General features: G+C 46.5%; 3 protein-coding genes across 12 annotated transcripts; all 3 read left to right on the forward strand.

Annotated features, from left to right (window-relative positions):
- Positions 1-293: 293 nt before the first annotated feature.
- LOC137794051 (transmembrane protein 237A-like) lies at positions 294-4,677 on the forward strand. Its single transcript, XM_068590630.1, has 14 exons — positions 294-472; positions 576-611; positions 2,116-2,147; positions 2,267-2,280; positions 2,370-2,438; positions 2,596-2,724; positions 2,895-2,988; positions 3,068-3,225; positions 3,303-3,435; positions 3,527-3,718; positions 3,873-3,946; positions 4,076-4,163; positions 4,240-4,361; positions 4,455-4,677. Exons 1-14 carry the CDS (start codon positions 452-454, stop codon positions 4,517-4,519), a joined length of 1,227 nt encoding a protein of 408 aa, XP_068446731.1. The 5' UTR covers positions 294-451; the 3' UTR covers positions 4,520-4,677.
- A 279-nt stretch (positions 4,678-4,956) lies between these two features.
- Positions 4,957-9,125, forward strand: cyp20a1 (cytochrome P450, family 20, subfamily A, polypeptide 1). Its single transcript, XM_068590570.1, has 13 exons — positions 4,957-5,117; positions 5,712-5,761; positions 5,908-6,074; positions 6,147-6,292; positions 6,396-6,563; positions 6,773-6,851; positions 7,297-7,409; positions 7,526-7,580; positions 7,712-7,832; positions 7,946-8,057; positions 8,206-8,270; positions 8,354-8,443; positions 8,583-9,125. The coding sequence occupies exons 1-13, from the start codon at positions 5,046-5,048 to the stop codon at positions 8,731-8,733; spliced, it is 1,389 nt and encodes a 462-aa protein (XP_068446671.1). The 5' UTR covers positions 4,957-5,045; the 3' UTR covers positions 8,734-9,125.
- Positions 9,126-9,651: 526 nt separating this feature from the next.
- Positions 9,652-24,053, forward strand: abi2b (abl-interactor 2b). Of its 10 annotated transcripts, XM_068591025.1 has the most exons (12): positions 9,652-9,815; positions 12,601-12,768; positions 12,854-13,030; positions 13,995-14,012; positions 14,467-14,582; positions 16,295-16,441; positions 17,610-17,734; positions 18,071-18,253; positions 19,215-19,373; positions 20,372-20,464; positions 20,958-21,149; positions 21,696-24,053. In XM_068591025.1, the coding sequence occupies exons 1-12, from the start codon at positions 9,699-9,701 to the stop codon at positions 21,869-21,871; spliced, it is 1,671 nt and encodes a 556-aa protein (XP_068447126.1). In that variant the 5' UTR covers positions 9,652-9,698; the 3' UTR covers positions 21,872-24,053. The 10 variants fall into 10 exon arrangements, with proteins under 10 accessions (XP_068447126.1, XP_068447128.1, XP_068447131.1 ...); XM_068591027.1 differs by lacking the exon at positions 20,372-20,464; XM_068591030.1 differs by lacking the exon at positions 18,071-18,253.

Raw genomic sequence — 24,053 nt, forward strand, 5'->3', positions numbered from 1 at the left:
CGCTTTTATTCTGAAGATACGGGAAGTCGTCTGTCCTACCCTTAAAATGATCCGGGTAAAACCTCCGCCCGCAGAGAGTGAGGACTACACTTTGTCATTTAATTATTAAAATAATTATAAAATGCAAACAAGCTAGGAAATCATTGATCATGTGATAGTCTTAAAGATGTTTTACATTAATAAACCACTTCTGATCATTAATTATTAATTTATCCACTACGTCTGTTATGTTTGGTTACGCTGAAGATACAGGAAGTCCCGTGTCCGACGCTTAAATGCATCCGGGTAAAACCTCCGCTCGCTGAGCATAAACAAACTAAATGATGGTAAAAAAGAAGTAACTGTTTTTCTCACTTTTAAACAGCTGTAGTCCTTTAAATATACATATCAACCAAATATTATTCGACTGGATGAATATTTAAAGGCGCTTTTGTTGGATAAATTGCATAATATGGATGCAGGAGGCTCAAAGGTAACGTTAACTTCTCATATCTAACGGTAACTTTACAGTAACTGTTAACTGTAGTGCGAGCATTTTTAATGTTTGCAAAAAATGTATGTTTTTCATTTCATAGAAAATGCGAGGCAGAGAACTCCCTCCTCTTCCTCAGGTAAGTCCTTTACCTCCAGGTGTTATAAGCCTCAGTGATTTTTCCTGAGAGTGTAACTCAACGTGAAAGTATTTCCTTCCATTACAACCAGCTCAGCCACAATAAATGTAATGTACTGCTTTGCTAAAATCTAAACGACTCCATTTATCATTATATTACACTGAAAAGCTATTTAAGTCAAGTGACTTAAATAGCTTTTCAACAAAATTGTTAGCATTACATATTTGATAGTTTTACTTAATAAAGTGAACAATATGCTGCTTTAAAACTGATTAAACCACTAATTTCCACTCGAATTTGATTGAACATTCACTATTTTTCTGTTTAAATTTACTGCAAATTCAATATCTATAAATAAATATCTATCTATATGAATTGCGTGCTGTTGATCAAACAAAACAAGCTTCATCACACTTTATCTCACATGTAAAAACACATGTTAGTTATCTGCAGCGTTATAATATGCAACAATAATACATTTACAACCAATACACATAACACACATTGATGTGGTCTGACATTTTACACTTAAACATTTGTAAAAGTTTGTAGATTTGCACAAAACAGAGAAAGTTGGATTGAAAAATTATTAAATTTCTTATCTGCTGAATGCAATTAAATTAATCTGATTAAAAACCATGTCTCACCTAAAGTAATATAACTATACAGAACTCTTTCTATGTGCATTGTCACTTATCAAACCCTGACATGTTATTAAATCTCCTTAGAAGTTGCATTTGGGGACAATACGGTATTAATTGTTGGTGTTTATAACAAGCATTGTCTGAGAGGTGAAACCAGACACCTCAGATCGACGTTACACACACACACACACACACACACACACACACACACACACACACACACACTCACGAGTTACAAAAGGTTTGCGTCGTCTGACCTCTGCCCTGAGTAATCCTCAGTCCTGGCAGATGACTGCACACAGATTTAGCCGAGGATTTAAGCGTCGCGGCCGGGATGTCATGTGTCGCTGCTCTTTTCTTTCCTGATTCTTGGGAGGAATGGCCAGAAAGATGTCGGTAAGGTCTTTGTTTCATCCGCCGGTACGCTGTCACGGCTCACACAATGTTTGTGTCAACGTTAAGAGTAACTCTTCCTTTGCGTCTTTGTGTGTGAGGAAAAGGTCATTTGTTAATGTGTTTATGCTCCGTTTGATTCGACCTCTTCAATCCAATTTTACCAGCTGCTAAGTGTCTGAGCTCTACAGGTTGTTGGTTGGAGAGGTTTATTGTCGAGGTGTGAGATTTCATTATCTTCTTCTGTTAATCTTAATTTAGTCCTGGTTTCTTTCTTTTTATTTCAACCCATTTTCTAATGATTTAAAATGCTGTACTTTTTGTTCCAGACCTTTCTGACCTGATGTAAAATCACATTTTGGATTTTAAACATTCAACAACAAAAAAAAGTCCCACATGTGAATTTGTGATCCTGCTAAAAACATAGAGAACAAAACCTGACTTCTGCTTCTTTCTTTGTCTCTTAGCGAGGACAGCGAGGACTTCCTACAATGCCAAAGTCAGTACCTGTGTGTTTCTACTGAGACGTAATCTTAAGCTTAATCTACAGAATTTAATTCAACAGTCAAAACAAACTTCTTCTTCTCTCTTTTTTTTCGTACGTGTGGAAACATGAAGTCAAGACACAGCTGGTGAGTCGGGATGAAACAAATACATCTTGTGTTTTTACTAAAACTCTTGATTTAATTTAACTTAACGTATTCATGGCCTCGTGCAGGAGAAGCACCGGCACTGAAACAAAAGAAGAAGAGGGTGAGGAAGGAGACGAATGGAGGCGATGACATGAGCGGTACGTCGCACGTGAACGCATCCGTGCAGCATTTTAAGTGATCGTGTTGCACTGATTTGTTTGTCACTTTGGTGGATTTAAAGGGCCAGCGCGCCCCGACATGAAGGGCCACAAACATAGAGATTCATTCCAGTCGTACGGCGTGTTTCCTGTTTAGACCACGGGATGGAAATGGGAGGCCTCGGCAGCCGGAGGGAGTCGGAGATCGGAGATCAACTTTCCCTCGAACCCGGAACGGATGCACCACCTCAGAGGAGGAGGAAGAAAAAGAAAGCAGCCACTCCTGGTGAAGACTGAGGACCTTAATGCTGCTTTGTGGTTCCACTAACCTTCAAATGTTGTTTTATCTTTGTGTATATGATGAAATACAACTTTTGGAGGCTTTCCTGAACGCCACAAGAATATTATTTAACTCTCAAAAGGTGCGTTTACCGATGTGTGAACTCCTGGTTTCAGATCTGGACGACGACCAGGCCGACCTGGTGAACGGAGACACCGCGGATCAGACCACAGATGGAGAGGAAGTGGTCAAAAAAGCCAAAAAGAAACGGTAAGGAAAGATCAATTACTGGAGTTATCTCATACATGGTGCATTTTTTTCTTTGACCTTTTCATTCTGGTCACTTCAGGAAGCCGAAGGTTGTTGAGTCGCAGCTTCCCATTGAGCTGGACGTGGAAGAAGACGACATCATCACCGACGACCCCCCTCCGATTCCCCAGCATTCCCTGTTCTCGGCCCCGCTGGGCCAGAGCCAGCCGGTGGGGAAAGTCTTCGTCGAGAGGAACAGTGAGTAACGACCGGAGAAGTTGTGGTCGAGTCCCGCTGAGAGTCTGCACCGGTAACGCTTGTGTGTTGGCGTGCAGAGCGCTTCCAGGCGGCCGAGCGCTCCGACTGGAGGAAGACCAGCGACCAGATGGACAGCATGATGGACTTCCATCACGTCCAGCCGCTCTGGACCACCAGGGACGTGTCCCTCATGGTGCACGGAGGCTTCAGGTGACGGGAAGGCGTCTCATCTCGTACAACCAGGATGCGTTGGAGCGCTGAGTCCCCGTTCCCTAAGCGTCTCCTCTCCTCTTCGTCGCAGGGTGTTCGGTCTGTATTGCCACGGCTTCCTGGCGGGCTGCGCCTTGTGGAACGTGGTGGTGGTGTACATGCTAGCCGGGCAGCACCTCACCGCTCTGTCCAACCTGCTGCAGCAGTACCACAGCCTGGCGTACCCGGCTCAGTCCCTGCTCTACATGCTGCTCGCCATCAGCACGGTGGCCGCCTTCGACAGGTGAAGCACCAGAACACAAACCGCCGAGACTCTGAGTCTACATGACTCAGTGTTTTTGGAGATAAAAGTCCAGCGTTGCTCGTGGAATGGACAGAATGTGTGTAAAAGTATGAACACAAGCAGCTGAAAGAAGTAAACGTTTGTATATTTTCAGAGTGAACCTGGCTAAAAGCTCCATGGCTCTCCAGGAGTTCATCACACTGAACCCCGTTGCTCTCGCCTCTTTCCGTGAGTATTTGTTATCGCCACGGTGTACTTTACGGTGTACTTTACGGTGTACTTTACGGTGTACTTTAAGGTGTACTTTAAGGTGTCTGTTTGGTGTCGCTTCACTCGCTTTGTTTCCCTTCCCTCCAGTGTATTTCTCAGCGCTGGTTCTCTGTTTGAGCCAGCAGATGACCAGCGACCGCATCCACCTGTACCCAGACCTCAACACCACGTTATGGTGAGGACCGCTGCACTCTTTGGATACTTCTCTACTTTAAAACATGACGCTCTTTCTTTTTTCTTCTTCTCTCCAGGCCACCAGGGTTGGAGCACCAGATTCTGCACCCGTGGGTGACAGTCAACCTGGTGGTGGCTCTGCTGGTGGGGCTGGCCTGGATCTTCATCGCCACCCGACCAGAAACGGACTATACTCACGGTGAGAGAGAGAGAGAATAGTCTGTGTCAAATGCTGCAAATTCAACTTTTAAAGGGAGAAAAAAGATAGTATTCTCTTGTTCTTCCTCTCCAGAGTATCTGGAAACCATGAGGCTTGAACCTCTCAAGCCAGAGGACAAATCGGAGATGACCGCCTGATGCAAACATCTGCTCTGACACATACTGGACGGCTTTGATGTCTTTTTTTTTTGCACATATCTTTGCACTGGATTCTGGCAGAGAACTCTGAATGTATTAGAGATTATTTTTGTATTTTTGAAACGTGAATGTGCTCGTCTCTTTATAAATATTTATCCAACAACTCCAACAGCATCTCTTTATTGCATACTAAAGGAATGATGTGGAAAACATGTTTAGGCGATTGTGTTATCATACTTAATACTTAAGTATATCTCCAATAAATCGTCATTGCATACAATAATTACCTGCATAAATATACGATGTATCGAATGAATACATACGTTTTAATACCGCGGAGAATCGATCGACTCCTTCTGAGTTCGACTCGTTTCCTCTGCCTGTGAGCCAGGCCGTGCAGTCGAGCGCAGAGCGGCCATCTTTCTTTGCACGTTCAGTTTCTGTTGACGTGGTTGTCAGAGTCTTCTTATAACTCATGTTCACGAGCAGAAGTTAGCAAAGTCGTGTCCCATAAACGCGAGAAGTCATGCTGGACTTTGCCATCTTCGCCGTGACGTTTGTCATCGTGTTGGTGGCCGCTGTCTTGTACTTGTACCCGGTGAGTCGCAGCGAAAAAGTTAGATGACATCACGGAGCGTTTGGTCCGCAAGTGTCCCCTCAAAAGAGTGTTGATTTATCGTTACTTTGCTCACCGGTGAGCGGAAACGTCTCCTGTACTATAGTGTAACACCTTCAACGATTTGTTACAATCGCCTTTTCCTTTCGGCTTCCGTCCATCACACCAGTCAATAACCCGATTCCTTAAATTGTAGTTCTCGTTGTTCACAATGGGCGGTAACGAGCGCCGTGATCCATCTACCAAACCAGCGATTACAGGTTTATTTCTGTAGTGGTTGATGTAAAGCAGCACATTTATATGCCGATTTTACCCGAAGGCCTTAAGAATTGATAAACTGACAATTATGATGTTGTCATAAAATGTGTGTGTCCCACACACACATTTACATTTAGCATTACATTGCCATTTATTTCAATGTGATTCCATACTTCTAAGTGAAACAGTATCTTCTGTTGGGAAAGAAGTAACCAACATATCAGAGAAGACAGTAGATGTGTGTGAACCACAGTGTAGGAAGTTTACTATAATGTCAAAGATATAGAAATACATTAAATCTTTTAATAATTGTTCCAGTCTTCCAGAAGGGCCTCAGGCATCCCAGGTCTCAATCCTACAGATGAGAAGTAAGTAGCACCTTTACTGGATTTGATCAGCTTTTCATTCAGCAACAGGATGTTAGAAGCAAATCCAATATTATGATAACAGTGATTGCCAATGCTCATCATTGGCTGTTACATAAAACTGAAATTGTTGCCGTCTGCTCTCCTAGAGACGGGAACCTGCAGGACATCGTGAACAGAGGCGGTCTGCACGAGTTCCTCGTCAGTCTGCATCAGGAGTTCGGGTCTGTGGCGTCGTTCTGGTTCGGCGGCCGGCCGGTGGTCAGCCTGGGCTCTGTGCAGCAGCTGCGACAACACATCAACCCCAACCACACCAGTCAGTGCACCAGCTCTCTCGCTTGTATCTCTCTGTAGTAGGAAAAACACCCACTCATTTTGCTCTTCTCAGCCGACTCCTTCGAGACGATGCTGAAGTCCTTGCTGGGTTACCAGTCGGGAACGGGAGGCGGCGCCGCTGAGGCGGTCATGAGGAAAAAGCTGTACGAGAACGCCGTCAGCGGCACGCTGAAGACCAACTTCCCTCTTGTGCTCAAGGTTCGTATCTGTCGTGAAAAGACGCAGCGGGACGCTTCTCAGTTCTCGCTGAAGTGAAAAGCGTTCGGGGCGTATTTCACAAACACTCTCCTCTGGTGTGTAGCTGGTGGAGGAGCTGGTGGGGAAGTGGCGCTCGTTCCCGGAGTCCCAGCATACCCCGCTGTGCGCCCACCTGCTGGGTCTGGCCATGAAGACCGTCACCCAGCTGGCTCTGGGCGAGAGCTTCGGAGACGACGCCAAGGTCCTTTCCTTCCGCAAGAACCACAACGCGGTGAGGCGACAGCTACTTCTGACACAAGCGTCTGTGGAGTTTGAGCATTCTGGGCCTTTTCTTTCCACCTGTGAGCTTTTTGCTTCCACAATCGCTGTCTTCTGACATATTTGCTGCGTTCCATGAGGGTTAGAAAATAGCAGTAATCTGGCCTGTTTACCTTCTGCTGGTCACTTGATGTAGTTTTTCCTCTTCTTCCCAACCGTCAGATCTGGTCAGAAATTGGAAAAGGCTACTTGGACGGCTCCCTGGAGAAGAGCTCCAGCAGAAAAGCACACTATGAGAAGGGTGAGCGAGGTTTGCTTCAACAGAGCTGATGTACTACAGGTGGAGTTGTGTCATGTCTGCGCCTCCTGTCATGTCTCTGAGTCTAGCCACTCTGCTTTTCGTCTGGATGTCTTGCACTGGCTACGTGTTGACACGTGGGAGCAGCGTCTGCTTCTGTCGTTGTCTCAGCTGTGAAGTAACAGGAGGGAAAGTTTGCAGAGGCTCAGACGTGATCTCTTTGTGTCTGAGTCTGAGAGCAGAGACAGGCGGCGCATAACCAACACACACAGTATCTGTTCAGGTGAATGATCTGTCTGCCGAGGAAGGTGCTTTCTGCTGCTTTTTACAAGCTGGAGTTCATTTTAAAAGCTGTCTTTTGAACTCGAGTGTCAGTCAGCTGTGTGTTCACTGCAGAAAAAGTGACTGATGTCAAATGCTGATGTTTTCGGTCTCTCTGGGCGTTCAGCTCTGTCAGAGATGGAGTCCATGCTGCTGTCGGTGGCGAAGGAGAGGAAAGCCCAGAGGAAGCAGGCGGCGTTTGTCGACGCTCTGCTTCAGTCCGGCCTCACAGATCGACAGGTGAATAAAGATGAAGTCACAACTCCACTTTCAAACCCGACACGCAGCTGAAAGATTGCCCAAGGAAAGATTAAACAGTAAAATTATGATGTTTTTTCTTCTTCTGTTTGTCTGAGATCATGGAGGACTCTATGGTTTTCACTTTGTCTGGATGCGTCATCGCTGCCAACCGTGAGTGACAACGATTAAAACACCTTCTTCATTAATAACTTGTGTCCTAGAACAAAAAAAAACTCCAAAATGCTCATTTTTTCTCCCCATAAATCCCTGAGGCTCACATGTTAAATGTTGTGTGTTGGCAGTGTGCATCTGGGCGCTTCACTTCTTGTCCACATCCGAGGAAATTCAGGACAAACTGTACAAAGAGCTGGAGGAGGTTTTGGGTTCAGACCCAGTTTCCTTGGACAAAATCCCTCAGCTCAGGTAAGAAACTTTGGACCTGGTTTCACTGGTTTTTGGCATTTGTCCAATTTGAGTTTTTTCAAGGACAGTGCGTTTAATGACCTCGATCTGATCACATTTCTGCCCCCGGACAGATACTGCCAGCAGGTCCTCAACGAGACGGTGAGGACGGCCAAGCTGACCCCCGTCGCGGTTCGGCTTCAGGGGGTGGAGGGCAAAGTCGATCAACACGTCATCCCCAAAGAGGTATCTGGTTTCCTCCGTCTCGGGCTCTCCGTCTGGGTGTTTCCTCTTCCTCTCAGCACCAGAGAAACCTTGAAGAGAGTAACAAGAAGCTTGCAGGGGGATTAATAAATTGTGAAGAGGTTATTAAAAGTTTCTTGACACGTTCCAGACTTTGGTCATCTACGCTTTGGGAGTGGTCCTGCAAGACGCCGACACCTGGAGCGCCCCGTACAGGTCCGCTCTGCATCCACACCTTCAGTGCTCATCAATGCATTTTATGATGGCTGTCTCTGCAATTTACTGACCTCATCCCTCAGGTTTGACCCGGATCGATTTGAGGAGGAATCCGTCGAGAAAAGCTTCTGTCTGCTCGGCTTCTCCGGGAGTCAAACGTGTCCGGAGCTCAGGTAAACGCTGCCATCAAAACAGTGACACTTGAAGGCGCTTCAAGCTGTAAAAAGAAGCTTATTTGACTTTACAGACAAGAGTTGGACTAAAGGATCAGGATGACCTCTCTGTATTTTTATATAAATGTCTCTCTGACAGGTTCGCCTACACCGTCGCTACCGTCCTGCTCAGCACGCTGGTGCGCCAGCTGAAGCTTCAGCAGCTGAAGGGACAGGTCGCTGAGGTCCGGTCTGAGCTGGTTTCCACTCCCAGGGACGAAACCTGGATCACCGTCACCAGAAGAAGCTAATCCTTAAAAACCTCTGCAGGGAGAAGAGCCGACGAGGGAACTTTCATTCTGAAAGGAACTACCAGCAGAGTATTTCTTGACTGTCAGAGAATTATTCTCTCTCAATAACGCAACTTTATGGTTGTTGACACTTTGCAAAATAATAAAATTAAAATGTACAGTCGTAGTCACTCCATCACATTATTCCCACTTACCTTTTTGGTGCATTTTACACACAGTAATCTGAGGCCTTTACGCACATTATCACGATGTCTGTTCACAGGTCAGATGTGCACTTGTTGAAACCTGTTAACGGACAATGTGGTTTAATACTCTACGATGTAGAGAAAAACATTCCTTTTGCATCTTTATACGTCTCATGTGGCATTTAGACAATTCACTTTTTTAAAAAACTGTTGCATCATATTAATAAAAATGTTTTGATGGTGTTTGTGTCATACTTTTCATTTTATTTCCACTAAGCGGCACGTTTCCTACATCAAATAAATGTTTTATTTGTATCACCGTTGGAATAAGTGTGCCGCTCCTCATAAATCCGGTTCAAGCCTGCATATGGAAATTTCTAATGAATGTATTATTACAGACGCCCTTTATCAGCTAGTGTGTGTGCTTCTGAAGGGCCCTTGGGCAAGACTGTGTTTCCCACATGATCCAGGCCTGCTGCTCTCTAACTGAGCCTGTGGAGAGGAAGTGATAACATAAAAAAAATTGCAAACCACATATTCACAAAAGCATTTCACCCGATAATGCATTTCTATTTTTAAATATTAATTTTGGGAACCCCTGCTCGCTCCACTAGTTGCTGCGGGGCGATGAGCCCTGCAGTACCGCACACGGCCGCGGTGGCGATAGAGAGGCGGGGAGCCCTGCAGTACCGCACACGGCCGCGGTGGCGATAGAGAGGCGCCGTACACACACACACGCTCACGCACAGACACACACACCGCTCTGCTAAAGATGTGAAAATGGCGGAGCTACAAATGCTTCTGGAAGAGGAGATTCCAGCTGGACGAAGCGCACTACTAGACAGTTTCACTAATTTGGAAAGAGTCGCGGAATACTGCGAAAGCAACTATGTGCAGGTGAGCTGCCGCGCGCGCGCGCCCGCGGAACGATAGGCGGTGTAGTTTAAAAAAATAAATTGTAATGGTTGTCAACGGAGGGGCGAACTGATGCTAAGCTATGTAGCTAAAGCAAAAACATCCCCACTGTCAATGCGTTTGAATAAATAATTCACATTTTTTCGCTGCTGTGTTCGCGCACACGCGCGCTAACGTCGCCCATGGGTGCACATTTCCTTCGACACGACGGCGTGTCGGACTCGCGCATCCACCGTGAGAAGTGTCGTTAGCGGGTAGCTCGGCATCAAACCCGCACGGTCCGAATAACCCAACGGAACAGGCACCGTGCAAAATCGATCTATCTCGTCCTGTGCGGGGATCGATCACGTGGCCGCCGGATTGATCGGTGACAGATGAACCAACAACCTCTGATGTGTTCACGTTGCACTGGAACACTGCGACTTGCACGTGATTTATGGCTTTTTAAACCCATTAAAACGCTCTGTTGCTATGAATCCTCAGTTTCATTCACATATTCCTCTGCAGCTTGAGAAAATGCAAAGTAACAGTGCATTTTCTATGAATTGCGTCATTTAATTAGCGTTAACGTGCGTGCCTATGGGTTTCGTGAGTGTAATCAACCACCATTCAGAGCTTTTTGCTTTGTAGTATTCTGCAGGTGGGAGCAATTCTGCAGCAGGAGCTTTTGTCTCCTCTCGACCCTTTTCAGGCCTGCTCCCACCGGGGGGTGAGACGTGGGAGCAGGGCGCGAGCACAGTGGGGGTGACAAGGTGTGATCACTGAAACGTGACGTCATGAGCAGGTCTGACAGGTTGCTTGTTGGCAGCTTGCGGTCTGGCCGGATGCCCTGGTTTACTTCTCACCGTGGCTGCAGGTTTTCCCATCATTATGATCATGGCTCTGACTTCTGGATCAGCTGGGCGGAAGTTGCTGTTGAGTGGAATACTTTACTTGTGATTCACCTTTTTACACGCCGGGTTTCATTGCTGTGTTTCTGCAGATCTTCGTCTTTTCGGTCAATAATTCACATGGTGCAGGTGTGCAAACTGACATGGCCGTGGTTGTGTGTTGTGTTGTGTTTCCAGCTCTTCACAACAACCACCTGAGGAGCGCAGTGGGCTGGTTTCTCTCAGGTGTGTCTGCAGAGTCACAGTGAGGAAAGCTCCTGCCAGATGTTAACCACTGGGAGGAGAAATACTCCAATAACGTGGATTTGATGTATTTTTGACCAGTAAAACCACGTCGGATCAACGAAGAATATTACATTGTATTTAATTATTATTATGAACGGGGTCTGCAATCACCGAGATGTGACCAATCAATATTAACTACAATTACCCACAATGCAGTGTTTCCTCTGTGAGATCTACATAAATCAGTGCCACACATTGTTGTACTGAGTTTCTATCAAGGGAATATATATATATATATATATATAGTGGAGGTATTGGGATACAGATGTTTTTCTATGTGTTTAGGGAACAACAAACCAAACTAAAAGGTCCCAGAAAAGCAGATGACATCATCACCGAGTCTGTTTTCTACTTTATCAGGTAGATCCGGTTCGTCTCCTGAAGCGAGGCGCTGCTGCTCTCAGGACGACGTCTGCGTGCAGAAGTTTGATGAATTGTCAGATTGGATTGTGGATGTTCTGGTTGCACATGAGAGGGAATAGACGTCACCACTGAGGGTTTTATTCAGCTGCGTCTCTGCGTTTCATCTCTATTCGGGTTCATAGTTATGTAATGTCACCGATCAGGTTATTATGGAAATATTCTCACTGTTTCCTGTTTTCATTCGTCAGTATCTTGGGATGCATCGGCAGCTCTCGTAGCTGAGATTTCTTTACTGGAAAAGAGTCGATAGGAAATGAATCAATAACTCAATATCCAATCACAAACCAGATCAATCTGCTGCCTGTTGATCTGGAATCGATCAGGAAGGTTTAGCAACACATGATCTGTCATCACGCTGCAGATTAGATCCATTTATCATATACAATTAACTCATTATATAAATAACTTGTATGAATGTATTATTTTTATACATGTATTACATTATTATATGGTATACAGTCATTATATAAATGTATTAAAGAAATAAATAAATAAAAAATATCATAAATTATTCATTTTATTTATATAATAAATGTGTATGAATAAATGCAGCATTTATTTAAATGAATATATAAGTACTGCATTTATTTATTTAATACATTTATATAATTAATGTAATACATTTAAAATAAAATAATTCATTTATATAATAAATACATTTTATTTATATAATAATAAATACAAAATAAATAAATGCAGCATTTATTTATATAATTATATAAATGCTGTATTTATTTATGTTTTTTTAACAAGCTTTTTAGTTGGGCCTTTGCACTGCATTGATCATAAATAAATACATTTTACTTCAGTGATGAAGCGATACAGAAGCTTTCTCTGCCTCCGCTGTTTAGCTGCGATGCGTTTAGTTTCCAGCAGAAACACGAGCTCGTCTTCTTCCTTTTGATGCCGTTCCCCTCAGAAGTCTCTTTTCAGCTCCATTAAAGTTTCTTCTTGGCTCTGAAACCTTTGATGCAGCAGTTTCCCTCCATCCTATTATTTTAGATGCATCACTATCTGCTTCTGGATTGGCATTTTTTTGAGTTGATGTTAAAATAATGACTCAAACGTCGGTGTGTGCAAAGTTTGCAGGTTTAAAAACAATATTTTCAAGGCGTTTTCGCTCCGGACGTCGCCGCAAAATGCAAACGTGTCTCTTTTCTTTGGTTTAGTCTCCAGACAAGGAGCGAGCGCTGGAGGAGACGAAGAACTACACCACCCAGTCTCTGGCCAGCGTGGCCTACCTGATCAACACGCTGGCCAACAACGTGCTGCAGATGCTCGACATCCAGGCCTCGCAGCTCCGGCGCATGGAGTCCTCCATCAACCACATCTCGCAGGTCGGCATCCCGACGCGCGCGAAAACGCGTCGTTTCCTCACGTCTTTTATTTTGAAAGGGTTCAACGTAAACTTCTTGTTCTCAGACGGTGGACATCCACAAGGAGAAGGTGGCCCGGCGGGAGATCGGCATCCTCACCACCAACAAGAACACGTCCCGCACGCACAAGATCATCGCGCCCGCCAACCCCGAGAGGCCCGTGCGCTACATCCGCAAACCCATCGACTACAGCATGCTGGACGACATGGGCCACGGGGTCAAGGTGGGAACTCGCCTTTTTCCCCTTTTTGTGATCAATCACAGTCATAGAAATGCGGTTAAAAGTCATGGAAATGTAGTTAAAAGTCACGGAAATTTGATTTTAAATCATGGAAATTTGATTAAAAGTCATGTAAATCCATTGGTCATGTGTATGAACCCTGATTAGACTCATTTCTGTGGGTGGAAAAGTCCTAAATTTACTCTTTAAAGTGAAGGAATTGACCAGAAGGACGCATACACGGGAAATGCCCTAACCTTCAGCTAGTAGTCAGTCTTTGAAACAGGAGGTTTAAATGTCTCTATGGCTGCATTTCTTTTAATATATTTCAGGAAAACCTTTAAAAAAAATCTGTTAGTTTTTCTACCTTTTTTATTTATTGTGTAGTGCTGGAACATTTTACCTTCATTACAGATTTTACATTTCAATGTATAGTATTTGTGAGTTAGAGTGTCGGGAGCTTAATTAAAGAGATCATTGAGGGATATTCACTGCAGAAAACCAGACGGGGAAAGACTTTTAGAGGTCGAGCGACCACGGTTGGGTTTCAGTGAGTAATGCAAGAAATCAATCAATAACTTCTCAGCTGGGATATTAATGTCACGTCGTCTGAACTCCATCCGCTGGTTGTGAATCTGTCACCTGCAGCTTCCTGCTCACTTACCTCCAAATAAAACAGGTGAAGGGAGCAGATTTTAGTTTTTGGGAAGTTCTCTTCCCTCTGGTTTCCTGAACAAAGAGACGCTTGTTTTCCAGAAGATGAAATCCGTAGTTTTCAACCTTCCAAAGGTCTGAAAGGAGGAATTCCTCAGACTGAAACACTGAGCCGCTTGTTGTCTGCCGCTCTCGGCCTCGTGCACAGTAACAGTTCTCTCTCCCTGCGCTCACTAATCCTCTGATTTCTCCCTCTTCTTCTTCTCTCCCTCTCTCTTTCCGCTCGCCTAACTGTCTTTATACTCAACCGTAGTGGTTGCAAAGGTTTAAGGTAAGACTTTCAAAGTAAGAGCCCCGAACCAAAGAGGGGTGTTTTCTTTGTGTGTTTTATTTTGAAATGCTGTGAGAGATTTATTTTATATTTATTTCTAGAGTTTGTTTTCTATCAAAGGATTTGTTTGTCATGAAGTGAATGTATTAAAGTGGAAAAACAGCTAAAAGCTTAGCTTAGCAAAAAGACTGGAAACGGAGGGAAACTGCCAGCCTGGGTCTGTTCAAAGGGGAATGCGCCTTTAAAGCTCCTTTCATATTATTATTTCATCGGGTTAATCTGTGCATTGAAGGGTGAAGGTGTTACTTAAAACCACATGCAACCTGTGACTCAGTGAGTTTTCGAGGCGCTGGTGTTTGGGTCTCGACCCCTTTGACAGAGCCAGGCTTCATATTGAACACAAACTTCATTCACCAGAGTCCTTTTAAAAGTTCTGCGTGTTCTCCTCCTGCAGGCCAGCGCTCAGAACATGAAGGCCGGAGGAGGAGGAGGAGGAGGAGGACTCCCTCGCACAAACCCCCCCACGCAGAAGCCCCCCAGCCCGCCCATGTCGGGGAAAGGGACCCTCGGGTATGTAGCGGGGACGCGAGTCCAGACGGCTGTAGCCGTGTTCGTGAGGGGTTTGGACCCAAAACCAGCGGCTCTCCAGACCGGTCCGCTTGCTCCCTCTTTCATCATCCCCCCTTTTACCTCCTTGTTAATTACTGTCCTTCTGTGGGTTTAAAATCAGCTTCAGAGCAGTTTTTTTATTCTCTTTTCGCTGGTCGGCAGCGTCCTTTAAGACCGAATAACATGCTGAACGCTGTCTCTTCTGGGTTCTTGCACACAAAGACACACGTTAACACCTCCTGCTGACTTCATATTGATTGATTTGGCTTGATTGCGTGTAAATATAATCAGGTTGCATCAAAAGAAACCCGTGTTGGGATGCGTTGAACATCTGATACCTGCGCTTCTGTAGAGAGAGGGAGGCGAGCACTCACACGGGAAGACAACACGCGCCCTAATCAAACAGTTTGTGATTGAAATAAAATGTATTTGTGTTGTATTGCACACACACGGACACAAAAGCTCAGCGAGGCTTTTCAGAGACGCTCACACAATGATTGAATGAATATCTGAATGGGAACTGGTTTCATATTAGATGTGGAAGCAGCTTCTCGCCGCCATTTCTGAGTCTCCGGCCCTCCTGCTTTGCATGTGTTTTGCACCTCGGGAGCGATATGCAAAGGCCGTCCTGCAGCGAGGCCGCTGGTTGCCCGTCGGTGGACACGAGGGGCTCAGAAAGGTCATGAATTCAGCTGCTAAACACAGAAGAACCGCTCAAGGTGAAGCAGCTAAAGCTTCTCGCGTTAGAGTCCGACCTCTTGAGCTGAACAATGAGGATTATAAACTTGCTTGTGGAGCTCCTGATGCTGAAGGAGGAAATGTTTGTGAATCTCTCTCTCTGGTTCCACAGGGTCTCATACATGTTACCTTCCTGCAAAGTGCTGTTTGTGTGTCTGTCTCTTGTGCGTCCACGCCTTCATACCGGCCTTCAAATGTGTGTGTGTGTCCCTTTAAGACGCATCCACCTCCAAGAAGCAGCTCCAGGCCACGAGCAGACATCTTCCTTTTTTTAATTTGTCTTGTTGTTCTTCAACTTTCCTTTCTTTTTAAACCTTTTTTTCACTTTTCAGTTGTTTGGCTGTCAGTGTGTGGCCCGGCCCGCCCACGCCGCTGCCCCCATATTCCTCATCGCAGCGTTTTGCCATAGCAACAGTGCTGGGAGACGGGTCAGCCGGGGGAATCGACATGTTTACAGGCCCAGATTAACACATCTCAGGGTCGGGGTTGCTCTCCACGTGGGCAGAGAGTCACATTTAATTTAAACCAGCAGCCGCTGTGCCTCATCACGCTTCATCCTGCTGTTTTCTTCTATAAAACTTACAGAAAAACAGCTCAAAGGAGCTTGTAATTTATTGGTAAGGTGACTCAACTGAAACACACACACTGCAATCTTACCCACACACCTCGGCTCTGTTTGAATGACCTTTAGGGGACGACTGGTTTAAGGTCAACGTCTAATTTGACCCTTTCCTCGAGGAGACGTGGACGGAGGAACGAGCTCCCGTCCTCATGCCGACCCCCAGCCAACCCCGATGTGCTCCACCTCTCATGCCCCGTTTTTTAAGTTTGCACTTGTTTGTTTCTTGCTCTCCTCCTCCTCCCCCTCCCCTACACTTCTCTATGGGAACCCCCACCCTCCCCCCGCCCCTCCTGTCCTCCCGACCCTCTCGCAGGCGCCATTCCCCCTATAAGACGCTTGAGCCGGTGCGTCCACCCGTTGTCCCTAATGACTACGTCTCGAGCCCGACGCGCAACACGGCGCATCCCCTGCAGAGCCCTGCACGCACTGCATCCGTTAATCAGAGGAACCGCACGTACAGGTACCCCCCTACCGCTTCCCAGCATGCATCTCTACTTCTTGAACCTCCCACCTTTTTTAAATCTTCTCTCCTACACTTACAATGCGAGCCAGCTCCTGTGACCATGCCTTTCCCCTCCTTGTTCTCCTTCTTCCTCTCTGAAATGACTCCTGGTGGGAATCACTCTTCCCTTCTCCTTCCTTTTTATTCCTCCACCTTGTGACCGACTTGTGTTCTCCTCGCCGCTGCGATAAAGACAAAGAAGCAGAGATTTAGAGCTGCGTGGGAACACGGGTTCCTTTGGTAATCGTCTTCACAGGCGGCGCCGCCCCCACAGTCCTGTCGACACGACGCCAGCTCGACTCCCCAGACGAGACGCTCTCCGTCTGCCGTGAAGGAAGTGAAAGCTCGGGGTCTCTGTCTCGTCACGGCGTCCCATCTGTTGAGCCCAATGCTTTTAATATTTCTGGTCCCCCCTCCTCCCCGACTCTCACCTTTTATCTGCACCGCTCCATCCACGGCTCATCTGTCCTTGTCCAGCTTTGTCTGTGTCCGCTGCGTCTCCTGTCATGTCCTTGGTGAGGCTTCCAGCTGCTTCTTTTTTTAATTTGTTGTCTCTGCGACGTCAGAAGGCGCAGCGGCTCACACTAACACATCAACGCTCTCGTTAACAATGTGAGTTACTGTGTTGCACGTGAAGCGTTGTGTTGAGAGAGCCACAGATTAAATGATCTGTGTTTTTTAGCCCGGAGCTTTTCCCCTGCGGGGCCGAAGGTTTTACCTGGATGGACCGACCAATTCTTTCCAAATGACTTCTGGTATTTTTTTGCGTGTAAAACAAGTGAAAAACCTTCAAAGGAAGATTGACCCAAAGGGGGAGCGGCTAGTGTCCGTGTTGGGACAGACAATGGGCGGTTTATTGATGTGGAAAACACATTGAAGTTGTTGGCTTTTGATTATTTTTACAGAGAGATAAATAAGTTGCAAAAACACCAAGAAATACGAGAACAAGGCGTCACGATTACTAACCATGAAAACTCCTTTTCCACCTCTGCTTGTCTCCTTTCCTTCCCATTTGTTGCAAAAAAAACAGTTAACATTTCCCAAATATAAAACAACGACGTGGAGGTGATGGAGTGTGTGTGTGTGTGTGTGTGTTTGCGGTCTGACGCGTCTCGCCCCCCTGCAGCAGCGGCAGCAGCGGCGGCAGCCACCCGAGCAGCAGCCGCAGCAGCAGCCGGGAGAACAGCGGCAGCGGCAGCGTGGGCCTGCCCATCGCCGTGCCGACCCCGGCCCCGCCCAACGCCTTCCCAGGTAACGCCTGCAGGGTCTGTGTGTGTGTGTGTGTGTGTGTGTGTGTGTGTGTGTGTCTTTGACTAACATTATCCAGGTATCCAGGAATTCCTGCATGCTCTTGTGAGAGATTGCGTAACAGGAACTGGAACCCTTTGCTCCCGTCTCACTCTGATCTGGTCTTGACCTCCTCACCTGTCTTTTCTCTCCCTCACCTGTCTTTTCTCTCCCTCACCTGTCTTTTCTCTCCCTCACCTGTCTTTTCTCTCCCTCACCTGTCTTTTCTTTCCCTCACCTGTCTTTTCTCTCCCTCACATGTCTTTTTCTCTCCCTCCCTTTTTTACCTTTTCGGTTCAGCCCCCGCCCCCTCCAACCCAGCCAAACCCCCCAACACCGCCACCACCCCCGGACCCCCGACCACGGCCCTCGACGGCCCCCCGCAGGCCCCCAACCCCCCCGTAGAGACCCCGCCTGTACCCCCGCCCCCTCCCCAGCTCCCCGCCGCCTCGGGCCCTGCTGCTTTCGGCAACCCCGCACAAGGTGAGTGTGTCGCCCGGTGGCAGAAGCCCCGCCCTCCTCCTCCACCCTCCTCCACCCCGCCACATGCATCCTCCATGCAAGACCCAGACGTGTTCTTCCACCGGCATGTCATCACCCCGGGGTCGGGAAGGGAGAAGGAAACAAGGGGGTCACACAAGGAAACACCTTTCAAGTGGCTAGGAGATGAAATCTGCTCAGTGCATCACATAGTCCAGGTTTTTACAGGTGGCTCTCTCTCCTTCAGGCTGCACACCTGCTCCATTTACTTAGAAAATACCATCTGGAGTACATGCAAGGTGAACTAGATAGCGTCCTGCACATAATCTCTTATCTGCGTTTGCAGCCGCTCGACCTTCTTAAAGCTGGAGAGCGTTTCACTTCATGTCCATCAAAACCTTCTGGATCTGCTGACAGCCGGGCGGCGACCGCGGGTCATTTTCTGCTTCTGCTCTTCATCCCTCAGCATCTCATCAGCTGTGTGTGTGTGTGTGTGTGTGTGTGTGTGTGTGTGTGTGTGTGTGTGTGTGTGTGTGTGTGTGTGTGTGTGTGTGTGTGTGTGTGTGTGTGTGTGTGTGTGTGTTAATGATGATGATGAGGCTGTTCTAATGCATGAGCTCTGTGGTGTAAATGCTTTACAGTGAATTCCTTTATTTAAGTGTATTTATTCTGCTCTTTTTTCGTGTTTTTGTGTGGCTGTTTATTGTAAAAAGCAGCGTTGCTGTTCAGGTTAGCAAATTAACACAATTAGTGAAACGTTAATGGTGATAAATTAGGGAAATCGTAGAATGTGTTGCTCATTCATAGCTACTGGATTCAGGGAAATAAAAAGCTGATATTTTCTGCAAAGATTCACCTCTGAGCTAAACCGTCATGTTCAGTTTTTTAAGAAAGTAAAACTCCAGCGGGCCGTGACCTAGAACCTCCCCTCTCTCGCTAAGTGGCTCTCTACTGCCCCCTGCAGGCGCCGCTCAGTTCTACAGCATGAACCGCCCGGCGCAGCCGCCGCTGAACTCGCAGGTCGGCGGCTCGCTGCCGTACCGCCGCCCCGCCTCCGTCACGGGGCAACCGAACACGGCCCAGAGCCAGCAGAACGGGGGCCCGCACTTCGCCCAGAACCAAGGTGTGTGTGTGTGTGTGTGTGTGTGTGTGTGTGTGTGTGTGTTTTTAAAGGTGCTATATATATATAAAGTTAGTATGATGTTGTGTTGTTACCTGCCAGTGCGTACAGGTGATGCCGTCTGAGTTCTGCTTCACAGGTTCCTTTAGAGTTTGTTTCTGCATCTTTTAGGAAAAGATCTTTTGTGGTCTGTCGTTTCCCTTCAGCTCCTCTCGTCTCTCCAGCTGTCTGCTTCAGTGTCTCTGAGTTTATTTCTGTCATATATTTATATATATATATTTATATAATACATCTGACACTTTGTCTGCTGGATGTTCTGAACATGTATTCATGTGGGAGAGGAAGCAATTACTTTAATTAAAAGTGATTTGTGGCTGCAGCTAATCTCCGTGCTGGAACGTCGCTGCATAGAAAATGTCAGAAAACGAGTTCCCAGAAGCTCAAGTTGACTTTTAAATGTCTTGTTTTGTCCGACTAGAGGTTTAAAACAAAGATATATAAAGATGTTACACGTCACTACTCATTTATAGGATGTATCTGCAAGAGTTTGGAACATTTTAACAAAACTTTTATACCTTTTTAAACCTTTTATGGACTTATTGTAAAATAAAAAACACACACATTTTGGGTGTCTTTATTATTTAAGTGGTATTTTTATGATCACTCTACTAAAATAAAACATTTCAAAATGCAAGGTAGCGTCTCAAAAATAGCTTAAATTTATAATTATATAAAAAGAAAGGAAAGTAGTCAAATGTGAGGAGATGCTACTTGTATTTAATTAATAGATATATTCTGATTTGTTTAACTGGTGGTGAAAATAGCTGCAGGTATATTATTATTATTATTGTTATTAATAATAATTATCGAGGTATTCACTGTAATGTTTACTGTTGTTCTTCCTGTTCTTTAATCTCTCGTGTTCTTGGTGATACTAATGTTCTCATGTCTGTCCTCTTCCTCCTCCTCGTCTTCCTCCATCTTGTTGTCGTGGCGTGTAGTGATAGCCGGCCCGCTCGCCCCCCCTCCCCCCTCCATGCAGATCACCCCTCAGCTGCCTCTGATGGGCTTTGTGGCCCGAGTTCAGGAGACGAGTAAGTGGCCTTTAGCCCCGCCCCCTTTCTCGCATGACCCCCAACGGACAGCCGGCGACTCCTCCCCTTTTTTTTGTTAGTGGAATATTTCGGGATCGGCCTCCAACAGCAGCTGCGTCAGGGAGCGGAGAGATGTTCTCACACTAAGGAGATCTCATGAACTCTTTCTACTCGCTAAACCACACAAAAAGTTTTATTTCTCACGATTCTTCTGGTCCCTTCGGCAGCAAACGTTGGCGGTTGATCCCACGAATGAAGCGCAGCATGATGTGGAACATAAAGCATGTTGGTACCTGAGCATGATCACGTGACCAAGTAAACGCACGTTGAATCCGTACCTGCACATTGTTTGTGTAGCTCGTGTTGCGTAGTGAGTGTTGTCTCCGTGCATCCAGCATGGCCGCTCCCGCTCCTTCCTCCCACGCTCCTTCCTGTTTGTGTCTTGATTTATTCTCTTCTTCTTCTTCCCGCCCGCCTGAAATACTGTTTCCAGTCTCGGACGCGCCTCCTCCGCCTCCGCCCGCCGACGAGCCGGTGTTCGACGAGCCGACGCCCCCTCCTCCGCCGCCGGAGGACTACGAAGACGAAGAGGAGGAGGATGAGGAGGAGTCGGCGGTGGTGGAGTACAGCGACCCCTACGCCGAGGAGGACCCGCCCTGGGCTCCACGCACATACCTGGAGAAAGGTCTGAAACACGCCGACACCGGCATGTAAAAAATGTAGCCGGACACATTGAGAGACGTTGGAATCTCCTGTAGAGATATGTGGCTTTGAAGAAGTACGGTCAATTTTATTGATTCAAGCGTATTCATCAATCTTTCTGTCTTTTATTCTGTTTATTGAACTCTTTGACCGTTTTTTAATGTTTTAAATTCAATGTTCTTACCGTAAAAGTCGAGTTACAAGCCGCTCCTACCTTCGGTGGGCGCTGTAGCAAGCTAGCGCTGATGCTAGCTCTCCGCTATGCTGCTGGTAGCTCCCCACTGTAGCAAGCTAGCGCTACTGCTAGCTCCCTGCTGCTGGTCCCGTTAGCTCCGGTGGTTGTTGGGGAGCTAGCAGAGAGCTAGCAGCAGCGCTAGCTTGCTACAGCGGGGACAGCCACTGAAGGGAGGAGCGGCTTGTACTGTACTTGTTTTTAAACTCTTGTTTCCTCATGTCTTGATGCTTTTAATGGTTTTGTGTGCAACCTTCATTCCCCCTGAACAACACGTATTCATGTCTGTCCCTGCAGTGGTGGCCATCTACGACTACGCTCGGGACAAAGAGGACGAGCTGTCGTTCATGGAGGGCGCCATCATCTACGTGATCAAGAAGAACGACGACGGCTGGTACGAGGGCACGATGAACGAGACCACGGGCCTCTTCCCCGGCAACTACGTCGAGTCGATCATGCACTACGCCGACTGAACTATCCGCCCTCTGAGCGCACGAGGAGGAGGAGGAAGAGGAGGAGGATGAAGGGGACGGGGAGGGAGGGAAGCCAAGGGTTAAAGGTCAAAGACTTTGATCAGACAGAGCATGATCACCTCCAATAAAGAAGAGACGGGGAAAGAAGAAGAAGAAGAAGAAGAAGCAGCGGTTTCCTTAAAGAAGCTGCGACAGGACAAACTGATGCCCAGTCGTCTCTCGACAGGCGCCATTGTAAAACAACCACTACTCTAGATATATTCTTCCCTGTAATATTTCTTTCTTCCTTTCTTTCTTTGACCGAGGAGGACCGGACGGTGACGGATTTATTGTATTTAGAGAGTTTTGCGTTACTTTATGAGGCCACTACATTGATTTCTGCTTTCGTTATTTTTGTGTTTTTACCAATTTGCCCTTATTTTTAAAGATTATTTATTTGGTTTTCGTAGTGGGATAAATGGTGAGCGGGTAGACGGGACTGCTGAGGGCTTTAGTCGGGGTTTCCATGCCGCAGCCTTCAGAGAAAAGAGGAGAACGCCTTCACGTGTCCATTTTCTGCTTAACACCCCAGAGACAATTGAGGGAAAAGTACTCCTCTCTCTCTATATATATAAATATATATACATAAAGTATAACGCAACAACAATATCCTCGGTGGGAGATAAACTGTAGTTTCCGTACTTGACAAACTATTTGTTGTGGTACCTCAGCAGCGAGTGTGCCAAAGCTCGGATAAGCACATCAGATTGACGTGGGTCAGGGGAGACGAGTGCTTTAAAAAAACAAAAACAGATTTCTTTTAAAACGTTTCGGTTCGTCTCGACGAGCTTCACTTTGCCGGCCGGCGCGCTTTTATTTTGAAAGGGAAGGAAACCGTCACCCGGCCCTCGAAGACGGGAGGGGAGCGAGCCGGCTGCACGGTGACCTGGATTCAGACTCCCGTCATGAATAATAGAAGTATGTTAGCTCTGACGAGGCTAACGCAGCAGCCTGCGTTTGATTTGAAGACTTTCTCTTTATTTTTCGGCGTTTTCCGAGAGGTCCAGAATCTGGTTTTACCTGCAGAGCGGCAGACTGCATGTAGGGGGGGAGGAAAAACTCCATTTATTTTCTGCTCTACTGATGATTAATGTCTTAATATTTTTAGATATGGTGTGGTTTTGGTTTTTGATATTCACCCACGACGACCACGACGCATTGAGGTCCGTTTCTGAGATGCTTGTGCCATATTGAAGTGCGTGTTGCTGTTCAGAAGGTCATCACTTCATTTGCAATAACAATTAGTGAGGGAGGGGAGAGAGGAGGACTGTCGGTGGACTCCACACCGGCGTGTTTCTTTTTCAGTTTTCCTGTTTTAAATCAAAGCACATACATTTGTAGTAAAACAAACAACAAAAAAAGGTGTAGAAGAAGAACTAATATAAATGTGAGATGTATTACGTCCTCGGAAACGGGACTTATTGGATATGAAAAGATGCCAGCTGTTGTGTTGAGATGGTTGTAACCGCCGGTGGAGGTCAGTAGAGGTGTGTGGAGGTCGGTGGAGGTCGGTGGAGGCCGGTCGAGGCTGGCGTTGGTCGGTGAAGGCCGGCGTTGGCGCCCTCGTCCTCCGTTAGGTCTCCGGCGCGCTCGGCTGGCTGGTGGGTGTTTGCGAGGGCTCAGTGCTTGTACTTATGTCAGAATCTTTATTTTCTATAAAAAAAACATCACAAAAAAAAGCAAAGAAATAATACCAAGTTGGGTCTGTATGTGAGTCTTGCATGCCATTGTTCTTATCTGTACCGGTGTCCCCAAAAAAATAAACCTACGTGGCGAGATATCACCCGTAAAAAGACAGACCAGAGAGACGGTACGCTCAAGGTCAAGGAGGTTGACCTCTGACCTGCGGGCTTCCCCCGGACATTAGCCGTCATTACGTCAGTGGTATAAAATAAGTGTGTGTTTTTTAAAGCTGCTGGTGGATCCTGCGGACCCCTACAGGCCAGAGGTGGCACTACACACACGGTGGCGGTGTCGTGACTAAAAGCATGGAGGAGGCCGTCGGTCTGCAGGATCCACAGCTCCCTGGAGTCACGGAGGTGTAGGTCCATAATGCCATTGTGTTGCACAGTTAAAGTGGAATTGCAGAAGTATCATATTTGTAAAATCATGAGAACAAAGACAATAAAATTATTAAGATTTA

This window comes from Clinocottus analis, unplaced genomic scaffold (assembly GCF_023055335.1).
Source record: "Clinocottus analis isolate CAN_PGR_092001 unplaced genomic scaffold, fCliAna1.0.p SCAF_24, whole genome shotgun sequence".
NCBI classification, from domain to species: domain Eukaryota; kingdom Metazoa; phylum Chordata; class Actinopteri; order Perciformes; family Cottidae; genus Clinocottus; species Clinocottus analis.

Bases quoted from the DNA above. Each gene is read 5' to 3' on its own strand.
- LOC137794051 (XM_068590630.1), top strand. From the start codon at position 452: ATGGATGCAGGAGGCTCAAAG. The intron at 473-575 runs GTAACGTTAACT...TTCATTTCATAG, and splicing joins TGGATGCAGGAGGCTCAAAG to AAAATGCGAGGCAGAGAACT. The intron at 3,436-3,526 runs GTGACGGGAAGG...TCTTCGTCGCAG, and splicing joins ATGGTGCACGGAGGCTTCAG to GGTGTTCGGTCTGTATTGCC.
- abi2b (XM_068591025.1), top strand. From the start codon at position 9,699: ATGGCGGAGCTACAAATGCTTCTGGAAGAGGAGATTCCAGCTGGACGA. The intron at 19,374-20,371 runs GTGTGTGTGTGT...CGTGGCGTGTAG, and splicing joins GCACTTCGCCCAGAACCAAG to TGATAGCCGGCCCGCTCGCC. The intron at 21,150-21,695 runs GTCTGAAACACG...CTGTCCCTGCAG, and splicing joins ACGCACATACCTGGAGAAAG to TGGTGGCCATCTACGACTAC.
- cyp20a1 (XM_068590570.1), top strand. From the start codon at position 5,046: ATGCTGGACTTTGCCATCTTCGCCGTGACGTTTGTCATCGTGTTGGTG. The intron at 7,581-7,711 runs GTGAGTGACAAC...GTGTGTTGGCAG, and splicing joins ATGCGTCATCGCTGCCAACC to TGTGCATCTGGGCGCTTCAC. The intron at 8,271-8,353 runs GTCCGCTCTGCA...CTCATCCCTCAG, and splicing joins ACCTGGAGCGCCCCGTACAG to GTTTGACCCGGATCGATTTG.